This window comes from Hemiscyllium ocellatum, chromosome 10 (assembly GCF_020745735.1).
Source record: "Hemiscyllium ocellatum isolate sHemOce1 chromosome 10, sHemOce1.pat.X.cur, whole genome shotgun sequence".
Lineage (NCBI taxonomy): Eukaryota > Metazoa > Chordata > Chondrichthyes > Orectolobiformes > Hemiscylliidae > Hemiscyllium > Hemiscyllium ocellatum.
In genome coordinates this window covers 78374285-78387576 of record NC_083410.1, presented here as the reverse complement: position 1 = coordinate 78387576, position 13292 = coordinate 78374285, and the positions used below count along the sequence as shown (strand labels likewise).

Here is a 13292-nt window from a genome sequence, read left to right as displayed (position 1 = left end):
CATCATCACCAGGACTTTCCAACAAACACTAAGATGTCACTTGGTTGAAAGGCTACCACCTATGAGATCCTACATTTACGCCCAGACACTCTCTCCCTGGAAGCGGCTACAGGGAAGAAGAGACTGTCACATATCTCCTTCTAGAATGTTCCTTTTGCAAGAAGGTCTGGGGAGAGATGCAGCAATTTTTTTTTTCTTTTGAGGTTTGTCCCAAGCAGCTCCACGATGCAGGACTCTCTGCTTCCCCAGGATGTACGCCGAGACAAACATGGACTGCTTTTTAAAATCTGACTGCAACTTGTCTGTCTTCCAGTTTGAAGAGTTGACCTTATCCAAGTATTGCAGACTGGCACATTCTAAGGTCCAGGATTATGTGTGAGGGATGCACTAAAAGTTGCGGCAGCTGGCACATAGGTGCAATGCATCAGCTCCTAAAATGGGTCAGCCTTGGAAAGACTGTAGCCTTTAGGGAAGTGAAGAAATAGCTACCATTCTTTAAGGTGTTGGCACACTATGATCCCAAGCGAGACCTGCTATCGACATGTGATTTCTCCTCGTACAGCATTAGAGTATTAGCTCATAGGTGGAGAGGAACACTCAATGGTGTGTACATTCGGGACTTAGACTGATACGGAGCACAAACCCACCCGGATAGAGAATGAAGGTTTGACAGTCATTTTTTTTGGAGTCAGAAAGTTCCACCACTACCTTTACACAGAATCATAGAATCCCCTGCAGTGTGGAAGCAGGCCATTCAGCCCATCAAGTCCACACTGATCCTCCAAAGAGCATCTGCCCAGACTCACTCCCTCTACCTGTAACCCTGCACTTCTCATGGATAACCTGAACATCTTTGGATTGTGGGAGGAAACCTGTGCAAATATGGGGTGTGTGTGCAAACTCCATGCATACAATCACTGGAGTATGGAATCGAACCTAGGTCTCTGGTGCTGTGAGGCAACAGTGCTAACCACTGAGCCACTGTGACACCCATTACAGACATAAATCTGTAATAATAATGGACCACAAACCCCTACTGGGTCGACTTGAAGAGGACAAGGCAATGCCAGCAATAGGGTGTATGAGCTATAAGGAGAGGCTAGAAAAATTCAGGTTGTTTTCTCTGGAGCAGCGGAGGCTGAGGCGAGACTTGATACAAGGCTATAAAATTATATGATACATAGATAAGGTTGAGGGTCAGAATCTTTTCCCCAGAGTTGAAATGTCTAATATGAGGGCCATGCATTTAAGGTGGATGGGGGGAGTCCAAAGAAGATTTGAAAGGCAAGTTTTCTTTACCCAGAGTGGTAGGAATCTGGAATGCCCTGCCAGGTCTTGTGGTGGAGGCAGATAGGTTGTTTAAGGGACTTTTAGGTAAGCACATGAATATTCAAAGAATGGAGGGATTATGGACCATGGGCAGGCACAAAGGATTAGTTTAAGTGCCAGCATGTTCAGGCTAATATTGACTGGTGGTAATGGGGGAAAACCAATGGGCTGAAACAAGTGGAATGGAAATGTGTTTGGACTTAGAGTGACCAGACCACAGGAAAGGATAGCATATTATAATGGAAAGCAAGAGTGATTATCCTGAGCAAAGGTCACCACCAGACATTGTCTGAACTCCAGCAGAGTCATCCAAGGATTTCCAAAATGAAGATGTTAGCAAGGAGTTACGACTTCCCTTGAATATGGGGGAGTCAGCAGCTCCCCCATATTCAAGGGAATAACTGGATAAATCCTGGACTCAGTTACACATCGCTATGCAGGTCCTTTAAATGGGTTCAATAGTCATTGTGAAGTGGCTGGACGTCCATTGAATTCATTCATTGGTTTAAGTTATTTCAGATGAAACTCAGAATTTTCTTACCTCTGTATAAAATATCAGGGCAGTTCTAGGACAGTTCTCATTGCCATGTCATATCAGTTGGAAACCATTGAACTCGAGAACACATCATCCTAGATTGGGCATTGTATAATAGAGAAGGAATGATTGACAATTTGTCAATGTGAGGTCTGTTGGGCAAGAGTGACCTAATGTAATAGAATTCTTCGTTAAGATGGAAAGTGATGTGCTGAGTCTGAGTCCAAGATTCTGAATCTAAATAAAGGAAACTATGATGGTGTGAGGATAAATTAGGGAATGTTACTTATCAGGATGATGGTGGATAGACAATGGGAAACACTAAAAGATAGGATGGAGGAACTGCAAAAATTGTTCATTCCTGTCTGGCACAAAACTAAAATGGGGAAGTATGAGAGTAAGCTTGCAGGGAACATGCAAACCTATTATAAAAACTTTTTAGATTAGATTACTTAGTGTGAAAACAGGCCCTTCTCCCCAACAAGTCCACACCAACCCACCCAGACCCATTCCCCTACATTTACCCCTTCACCTAACACTATATGGGCAATTTAACGTGGCCAATCCACCCTAACCTGCACATTTTTGGACTGTGGAAGGAAACCGGAGCACCTGGAGGAAATCCACGCAGACACGGGGAGAATGTGCAAACTCCACAGAGTCGCCTGAGGCGGGAATTGGACCTGGGTCTCTGGGGCTGTGAGGCAGCTGTGTTAACTTCCATGGGTATGTGAAGAGAAAATGTTCGGACAAATGTAGGTCGGAAACAATGCAAGTTATAGCAGAAAGAAAAGAGATGGTAGATGAATTAATTATATATTTTAGTTCTGTCTTTACAAAAGGAGACACAACTAACCCCTCAAACATATTGGGGAACACAGGGCCTAGTGAGAGGGAGAAACTGAAGGAAATCAGTTTTAACAGGAAAATGGTGTTGAGGAAATAAATTGGATAAACCCAATAAATCCCCAGGGCCAAATAATCTACATCCCAGAGTACTTTTAAGGAATATTTTAAAGAAATAACAAGTGCATTGGTGGTCATCTTTTGCAATTTGATAGACTCGAACAATTCTACAGATTGGAAGCTAGATAATGTAACCCCATTATTTAAAAAAAGAGGTGGAGGAGCAAAACAGCAAATTATGGACCTGACATCAGTAGTTAGGAAAATTCTTGAGTCCATTGTAAAAGAATTAATAGCAGAGCACTTAGAAAATAGTGACCGGATTAAGTGGATTTAGCATAGATTTATGAAAGGGAAATCATACACGGCTAATTGACAGAATGTAACAAGCAGAGATGATCGGGGAAACTGGTGAATGTGGCTGAATTGCACTTTGAGAAAGCTTTCGATCAGGTCCCATAGATTAGCACGTAAAATTAAAGTATGTGGGATTGGGGCGAGTGCACTGACATGGCTAGGGGACTGGCTGGCAGACAGGAAACAAAGAATAGGAAAAAGTCCTGTTTATTTCTGAATGGCAGGCAGTGATTAGTGGGTTACTACAGAGATTGGTGGTTGGATACAGCTATTCACAATGTAGTTTAATTATTTAGATGAGGGAACTAAATGTAATTCCACTTAAATTTGCAGATGACTCAAAACTGGGTTTGAAGGTGAATTGTGGGGAGGAATCAGAAATATTGAGTGAATGGACAAATGTATACCAATGATAAATGTGAGGCTATTCATCTTGGAAGCAAACACAGGAAGATAGGTTATTATCATAATGGAGGAGAAAGTGAGGTCTGCAAATGCTGGAGATCAGAGCTGAAAATGTGTTGCTGGAAAAGCGCAGCAGGTCAGGCAGCATCCAACGAGCAGGAAATTCGATGTTTCAGGCATAAGCCCTTCCTGATTCCATCCCTTCCTGATGAAGGGCTTATGCCCGAAACGTTGAATTTCCTGTTCCTTGGATGCTGCCTGACCTGCTGCGCTTTTCCAGCAACACATTTTCAGCTATTATCATAATGGCAATAGGTTGGGAAAGGGAGATGTGTAACAAGATCTGGGTGTCCTTGTACACTAGTCACTGAAAGTTAACATGCAGTGCAGCAGGCTGTGAAGAATGCAAACAGTATATTAGCCTTGTAAGAAGATTTGAGTACAGGAGCAGAGATGCCTTGCTGCAATTTTTACAGGGCCTTGGTGAGACCACACTTGAAGTACTGCATGTAGTTTTTGCCTCCTGTCTGAGGAAAGATGTTCCGGCTATAGAGGGAATGAAACAAAGGTTTACCAGGCCGCTTCCTGGGATGGGAGCATTTATGTATGAAGAGATACATTGGATTGCTTAGGATTATACTTACTGGAGTTCAGAAGAATGAGGGGAATCTCATAGAAACCTATAAAATTCTAACAAGACTAGACAGGATAAATGCAGGAAGGGTGCTCCCAATAATTGGGGAGTCCAGGACTAGGGGTTACAGTTTACAGACATAGGGTAGGCCATTTAGAACTAAGGTGAGGAAAAGTCTCTTCACTCAGAGTGGTGAGTATGGAATTTCTGCTACAGAAAGCAATTGAGGCCAAAACATTGAACATTTTCAAGAAGGATTTAAATTCAGTTTTTGGTGTTAAAGGGATAAAAGGGTATGGGGAGAATGCAGAAACAGGGTAGTGAGTTGGATAGTAAGCGGAATTACAGGCCCATCGACCCAACAAGTCTACACTGACCTCTGAAGAGTAACCCACCCAGACCCCTACCCTTTTATCCAATATTTACCCCTGACTAATGCACCTAACCTACACATCCCTGAACACTACGGGTAATTTAGCATGGAAACATTCCTAGAATTTGAAAACTTTGTCAAAGGAATACCAACTCATCTACCACCTCTTTAAGAACATCTTATTGGATCCTAAGATGAATTCCATCTATACCTTGAATTCTCAGCCGACAGTTTCATCAATTTGCTTTATCCCATTTCCTTTATGTTTGTAATTTTGCTAGGTTCCTCTCTCCCTTTCACTTCCATTTAACGGATTATTCCAGTTTATTCCAGACTGAAGTCACCCAGGATTACTGCCATCTGTTTATCACAAGCAATTAACATTTTTTGTACGCTTTCTCCCATGTCTTGCTTACAGTTTGGGGGTCTATAGACTATTCCCACTAGTTACTTCATTCCCCTACTATTCCCCATCTTCACTCGAACCAATTCTACAACTTTATCTCCTGAAGGAAGGTCATCTCTAAATATTGTGTAAATGCCTTTCTTGATTAACAGTGGTACCCCCCCACCTTCACACAGCTTCTGATTTCCTTGAATATTACATAGTCACTCAGTGTTCAGGACACAATCCTCGTCATCCTGCAGCCATTCTCTATAATGGCTATCAGATTGTATTCATTTACTATTTTCTTTTATGGTTATTATTTATTAGTTCCCCAGTCATGCAATTCAGAAGGACACAGTTCCCAGCATGATTCAGGTAAACTTTCCTCAGTTCAGGTGTCCACTGGATTGGAACCCATTTCTTTGAATCCTGTATTCATCTCTTTAATTCTATGTATCCAATGTGAATTTGCACACAGCTCAGTTAATAATCAAATTTTAATTTAGTATCCAGCTCTTCATACTGTTTATGCAGAACCTCTCACATAATTTTACCTATGTAATCATCGGCACCTACACAGACCATGACCATTGAATTCTTCCCCCTCCACTGCATGTTCTTTTCCAGCCCTAAGCAAATGTCCTGATCCATGGCATTGGGCAAGAAACACAGCTACCTGGAACTTGCTCTTTCTTTTAGAAAATGGTGTTAATCCTCTTCACTATACTATCATCTACTCCCACTACATTACTTGGTGCTCATCCCCAGAGAACATCTTATTGTGCCATGGTGCATGGTCAGTTTGCTTATCCTCCAGTAGCCCCTGCATTCAATTAAATAGGCTAAGAGACTCCTAGACCGATTGAACAGATGTAGGAAATGACATGCCTACATTCCTGTCCTCTGCCCTTTCCCTACATAACTTACTGAGAATCATGCCCACCTGACCCTGACCAGATCAGAAACCTCTATCATAAGGGGTGTGGCTGCCTCCTGCCACAAAGAATCCAAGTAATTTTCCCACTCTCTGGATGTTGCAGTGTGTTTATTTCAGCCTCCAGCTCATCGGAGCCAAAATTGCTCAAACTTCAAACACTTGCTCCAGAATTTGCTCACTGAATCATAATGGCTTCCAATAGTTTCTATGTGCTGCATCTAGGACACATCACTTGAACTGTCATCATAAACGATTTGAATTATTTAGTTATATCACCCACTTGCATATGATGTATTATGTATATTTTATTAACTTTAGCATTTAAGAATAAAATGACTACAAACACTTAGGAGAGAACTCAAAGAGTTACATTCTTTATCTTTCTTGGACCAAGAATCAATTCCAGTCCGCTCCAACTGACCCAGCTGTGTTGTTGTCTTCCTGCCACAGGATTCCTTTTGTTAACCTCCTACTCTGTTATGCTGACCACCTTGGGATCTTCACTTTATCATCATCTCTAGATGATGCTGATTGCCTGTAATGAGGTCTTCACCTTTCCTGCTCCTCTCGGTGATGCAGACTGCCCATTTTGTGACTCTCACCTTACCCGTTCCGCAATCACAACAGAACCAATTTTTCCTTGTTATTGTGGAACTACAGGCACCATTCATTATATGAGATTACAGAACTGAGCATGAGAGGTAACTGAGAAGTGTATTTGCATAGGCAGGTAACTCTCCTTAAATGCATAGAGTGATGCAGTATTTTGATAAAAATGTGCTTTAGATCCAAGCCAAAATTGTTGTGTACAACATAGCACAGTGAGCACAGCAAACAAAGTCATATGATGTTTAGACATAAAAGAGCAATAGGTAAATAAAACATGAGAATCTGCAGTGAATGACCAGATTCCAGAACACTGCCAAACATAAAATGGTAAAAGTGACAATCAGGAAGCAGTAATTTTAAATTCTTGGAGTGTATTGTAGGAGAAAAGTTATAAAGAAAAAGTCAATGAAAAATTAAGCCCTTCAACCCTGCACATCTTTAAAAACATAGGAAGGGATATTATTAAACTGGAGAGGGTTCAGAAAAGATTTACCAAGATATTGCTGGAAATGGAGGGTTTGGATTATACAAATAGCTTGGGATTTTTTTCACTGGAGCGTAGGAGATTGAGGGGTGCATAGAGCTTTATAAAATCATGAGGACTACAAGGTGAATAGCAGGTGTCCTTTCCCCAGGGTGGTGGAGTTCAAAACTATGGGGCATATTTTTAAAGTGAGAGGAGAAAGTTTTATAAAGGCCATGAGGAGTAACTTTTTTTTTTACACAGTGGAATGAACGGTGTATAAAATGAACTGGCAGAGGAAGTGATGGATGCAAGTACAATTGTAACATTTAAAAGACATTTAGATATGTACATGAATGGAAAAGTTTTGGAGGGTATTGGCCAAGTGCAGGCAAATGGGACCAGTTCAATTTGGCAACATGGTCAGCATGGACTAAGTGAACCAAAGGGTCTGTCTCCACGCTGTATGGCTCTGTTATAACACTACAACCATTGGGTGGCATGGTGGCTCAGTGGTTAGCACTGCTGCCTCACAGTCCTAGGTTCAATTCCAGCCTTGTGCGACTGCCTGTGTGGAGTTTGCACATTCCCCCAGTGTCTGCATGGGTTTCCTCCCACAGTCCAAAGATGTGCAAGTCAGGTGAATTGGCCATTCTAAATTGCCCATAGTGTTAGGTGTATTAGTCAGAGGGAAATGGCTGTGGATGGGTTATTCTTTGGAGGGTTGGTGTGGACTTGTTGGGCTGAAGGGCCTGTTTCCACACTGTAGGGAATCTAACTATGACTACAATTCTATGGTGATAATGTGCTTCAGCTGCATTTTCCTGTCCAATTTCTATATCCTTTTTATTTTCTTTGGATTTAAGAGCCCATTTATCAGTGTTGAATATAAGTAATGACTGAATGTCGACAGGCCTTTAGGGTAGAGAAGTCCAAAGATTCTGAACCCTCTCTATTAAGAAATTATTGCAAGTCAGGCAGCATCCGAAGAGCAGGAAAATCGACATTTTGGGCAAAAGCCCTTCAGGCATTTCTGATGAAGGGCTTTTGCCCGAAGCATCGATTTTCCTGTTCCTTGGTTGCTGCCTGACCTGCTGTGCTTTTCCAATACCACACTCTTGACTCTAATCTCCAGCATCTGCAGTACTCGCTTTCACCTATTAAGAAATTATTACTTATATCTGACTTAAATAGTTGACTCTTTATCTTGATATTGTCGTCACTGCTTCTACATTCTACATCTAGGAAAATAGCCTCTTAGCATTTAACCCACACAGCCCTTTTCAGAATTTTTCTTTAGATTAGATTAGACTTAGTGTGGAAACAAGTCCACACCGACCTGCTGAAGCACAACCCACCCATACCCCTACATTTACCCCTACCTAACACTACAGGCAATTTAGCATGGCCAATTCACCTGGCCCGCACATGTTTGGACTGTGGGAGGAAACCCACGCAGACATGGGGAGAACGTGCAAACTCCACACAGTCAGTCGCCTGAGTCGGGAATTGAACCCGGGTCTCAGGAGCTGTGAGGCAGCAGTGCTAACCACTGTGCCACCGTGCCGCCCACGGTGTATTTCAATTAGATCATCCTCATTCTTCTAAGTTTCAGACACTATAAGCCTGGTCGTCTTAATCTCCTCTCAGTGCATGATCCTCTCTGACAATCATCTTTGTGTCCCTCTCAGGTAAGTATATTTTTCCTTTGGTGCTAACATCAGAACTGTCTCTCTGAATTTAATAGTTTCTCAGTGTTTAAAGAACACCTGAGCCAAGTTTTCCCAGTTGCTGAATGATATAGCGAAAGTCAAAATGGTTGAGAAAATATGGTGGTACTGGAAAAGTCAGATTCTCAACATTATATATTCAATTTTTTTTCAATCAAGTATTAAATAGTGAGACAAGAATCTTGCTCGTTAACAGTGACCAACTTATTTGGTCACTGTTAATGAGCATGTCATTAACATGTGCATGTCATAAGCACTGACTCTTGCCTCATTGATTTACAGTTTCCTATTCTCCCAAGCATTGGCAGCTAGAAACTATATGACGACAATTCCTGACACAAAAGTCAAAGTAAGTAACGGGTGGCTCCAGCAAGATGGTGGACATGTTGCTGTACAGCATCATTTGTCAATGTCACATCTACAGCATGTGCCATTGCAAACAGTGAATGCACTTTAATCAAATGGACATGTCTCCAAGTTTAAGGGAGTAGTCCTTGGTGAAGTCACCATGGACTTGGATGGTAATCAGTTGACAGGTATGCCACAGTCAGTCAAAGCCAGAGGCTGATGTCAAGCTTGGTGCTTGGACGCTGTCAATCCACTGCATGGTGTGCTCAGGGGCTCCATATCACTGCAGTCCAGACAGTGGGCTCCAGTCAGTCCTGCAGGTCCAATGTAATAAGGCTGGAGAAATCATGGAAAATCAAGCAGTCAGAGGCTTGGTCTATCGCTTATGTAGAATATTCAGTAAAGGGAAGGGAGTGAGGCATAAAGTTTCTGTAGTCAGAAGATATCCTGGGACACTGTCATAGAGCTATGTCAACTGTTCCAGTAGACCTGAACGGGTGGTTGAACATCCTACACAGGTGGCTGTAAGGGTCAGGGCTTTAAGATTTTATGCAACTGGGATCTATGTGAATCTCTCAATCCTCTATCCATAAATGTATTATGACTATTACTGATTAAATTTGTGCTAGGTCACATAGCTGCAACTTGTTTCTCTGTGACAAGGCAGCCGAGAAGTAGGCTTTGCTAAATGGCTGGTGACCTCAGTGCTATAGAATGTACACAGGTTGCATTGAGAACACCATGTTCTAATGCAGCTGACTTCATCAATAGAAAAGGGTTAGATTAGATTAGACTTACAGTGTGGAAACAGGCCCTTCGGCCCAACAAGTCCACACCGACCCGCCGAAGCGAAACCCACCCATACCCCTACATTACCCCTTACCTAACACTACGGGCAATTTAGCATGGCCAATTCACCTGACCCGCACATCTTTGGACTGTGGGAGGAAACCGGAGCACCCGGAGGAAACCCACGCAGACACGGGGAGAACGTGCAAACTCCACACAGTCAGTCGCCTGAGTCGGGAATTGAACCCGGGTCTTCAGGCGTCTATTCCATCATCATACAAGTAATTTATGATCATTGGTATTATATCTCAGACTGCATCATGTTCCCAGGGATCTGCCATAATTTGTATGTACTTGAGAATTCTCATGTTGTTGCTTTGTTTGAAAAGCTCAATATCTTATAAAGATGACTGGGAAACACAAGATAGCCTCTGCAAACATGCTCTGTGAAAAGTGTGTCTGCTCTTATGGAGCACATGATAATGCAAGCAGGGTGCCATAGTTGGTATGGTGTAGACATAATGAGGACAGCCACAAAGAATTGTGAGATAATGCCTGACAGCTCACAGAGAAATCATTACTTAATCTCTGAAACTGAATGCCAATTTTGGTAAAATTCAGCCACTGCTTTTTCTATTCTTCTAAACTACTGAAATATTTAACTTCTCTTGTGTACTGACTCAATATCTATATATTGTGGGAAAAACTTTAATTGCAAAGGTGCAGCAGGTTTGGATGTAGGTGGAGATTTAAAATCAATAAAAATGTTATTTTATCAGAAACAATCCACTCATGTGCATATGAAGAACCATCCAGTGTGAATGGATGCATGAAGTGGCATGGGGAATGTTTATAGGGAGAGTGGGCGTTAGGCAGAGTGAGGGGTGAAGTCTGGTTTATGGTTTATTCACTTCACTTATAGGAAATATCAATGCAGTGTCAGATTACTGAAACCCCCCCTCCCCTCCTGCCCTTATGCCTAGATTGCCCCCACACTGGACAACTACTGCACTCAATCTGGTGCCACCCAGCTCAATACCCAAGGAACAAGAATTCTAACTTCACGGACACTCTCTATCCTAGGTTGGTTTTATGAAACTGGAAAATGTCCTGAATTAAAAAAGGATGTACCTCAGGTCATTGTGAAAGATGAGGTAATTCAATTCTACTGTTTAAGGAAGAGGTATTAAATGCATAGTCTGTACATAAAGTTAATAATGCCCATGAACTTGATCAGATGCATCCAAGAATACTGAAAGAAGTGGTAGCAGAAATTACCACAGCACTGATCATAATTTTCCAATCTATGTTGGAGTCAGGAGTGGCGCCAGAGGACTGCAGAATTTCAAGTGTTACACCATTGTTTGAGAAAGATCTAAAGATGAGCTCAGCAGCTACAAAACCTTCAGTTTAATTTTTGTTGTTGGGGAAGATTATTGAAACAATAATTCAGGACAAAATAAATAGTCACCTGGGAAGTGCAGGTCAACTAAGGAAAGCTAGCTTGGATTTGTTGAACTTGCTAAAGACTTTTAAGAGGTAACAGAAAAGTTTGAGGATAATGCTGTTGATGTGAAGTACATAACCGTCTAAATACATTTGATAAAATGCACATGGAATAATAAGCAACATGGCTGTGGAAATGGATAATTTACAAAAACAGATAGTAGTGGTGAATGGATGCTTTGGGGCTAATTGTTTTTGGTTTATGGTGAATGGAACTGACAGACATGAAAGCATTTCAAGAACGGAACAGTATTGCTGCTGCCATGTCCTGATGAAACACATACAATCACAACATTTCTTTTGAGGTGATGAATTTACTGCTTTGCAGGTGATTTCTAACATTTTAGAAATTTTGCTGGTTTGGACTTTGTCGACATTGAATTTCCTGCTGTCAGCTTTCACTACAGAATAGGAGTAGTTTATGCAACCGTTGATCTCTGACGCCATAAGAGGAGCAGCAACAGCAACAGAAGTAGCCACTGCAGCAAGCAAACAACTATATCAAAATAAATGGTCACTTTGGCAGACTTGCTGAGTTTCTCCAGCACTTACTGTTTTTATGTTAGATCTTAAATATTCATAGTGTTTTGATTTTAACATCAGCAGCTATATTCTTCGTAGCCACATGCAACATACAAATGGAGATGGATGCAGAGTCCCAGCTCAAAGGAGATGATACCCACAATACAGGCTTACAGAGAAAGGCTCACCTTCCTTGATATGTTGACGCAACAATGTTTCAAGTGGCTCAGGCTTTTAAGCTGGTCATTGCTGACATGTACAACAGAGTCAAGTCTTCCAAGAATAATCTATAGCTTGAGTTATTTGATCTGTTAGGAGGCTTATCCCAATTCAGTTTAAATGGAGCAGTTACAACAGAAGAATCCTCTTTATCCAATACAGAGGCCAATTTATCAATTTGAAGCCTCTGTCTTCTACACAACAATTTAAACATGTTCAACTTACCAATTTGTTCAACATGTGAACTTGTGTTTGGCTCAAGTAGTCATCTAGACATTCTAACCTTTCTCCTTTTATTAATTTGGATCCTACATTCTCAAACCACTTCAGCAGAACTTTATTTCTCATTTGATCTAGGTCATTAATTTCTACTTCAACCACAACAACTGCATCTTCTCTCTCACTCTCTCAATTCTTCTCCAGTCATTTTAAAAATATCCTGAGCCCTGCCACCAGGCAAGCACTACAACGATCAGAACTCCTACTCGAGGCTGCAAAGTACATTATTAAAGGCTTTTCAAAGATTGAGTTATTAGGAGACTAATCAATCATTTTTGATTTCAACACAGTGTGAATGAGGAGTGTAAGATGGTGAATTTGTTTCAAAACCAACAGCTAAATCAGTTCAATTGAATTTCCAAGAGAAAATTCCAAGTTCTTCAATATTCTCCAGGTTGGAAAGAGTGAAGACTCATCAAAGTAGGAGGAAATCTGTAATTATTGATGATCTGCAAAGTCTGGTGAAGTGAGATGAAATTGGAATCATCTGTCTCCAGATTTGAACAACAGTAATATCAAATGTAGATAAATGTGTCTAGCCGTGTTTACTAGATCTTTCATTAAGATTACCTCCACTCATCTTACATCAACTACTAACTAGAATAGTCCAGAACACTGCTTTTCTTGGCTCAGCATTTATGAGCAAAGATTTTGAGATATCTATAATTTCAAACACAACGTGTATAGCTGTATTAAGCACAATGATTAATTTCTTTGTTTACCTACCTAGATCCTAATACTTGAATTTCTTTGAATCCTGGCTGGATTTCAAAAAGATTCCGCATCTGGAAAGGAAATAAATATCTGAATCATAAAGCTGTATTTGGATAATTGGGGAAACTACAAAGCACACTCTGTATTGATACCTGCTGTGCTTATTTGCAGGATTTTGCAACTTGGGTACCGCACCCCATTCATGATTGAGGTAGTTTGTTGCCATTTCATGAAATAGACCTAAAGCTT

The 13292-nt window shown here is 41.2% G+C and overlaps 1 protein-coding gene across 1 annotated transcript in view; it reads right to left on the bottom strand.

Moving 5' to 3' along the window:
* The window catches only part of LOC132819566 (interphotoreceptor matrix proteoglycan 1), a 227735-nt gene that overhangs the window by 31779 nt on the left and 182664 nt on the right, over nt 1-13292 (bottom strand). The window contains exon 7 of the mRNA XM_060831135.1: nt 13056-13114. Within this exon, the coding sequence (XP_060687118.1) occupies nt 13056-13114 (59 nt within the window). The remainder of the gene's footprint in view (nt 1-13055; nt 13115-13292) is intronic.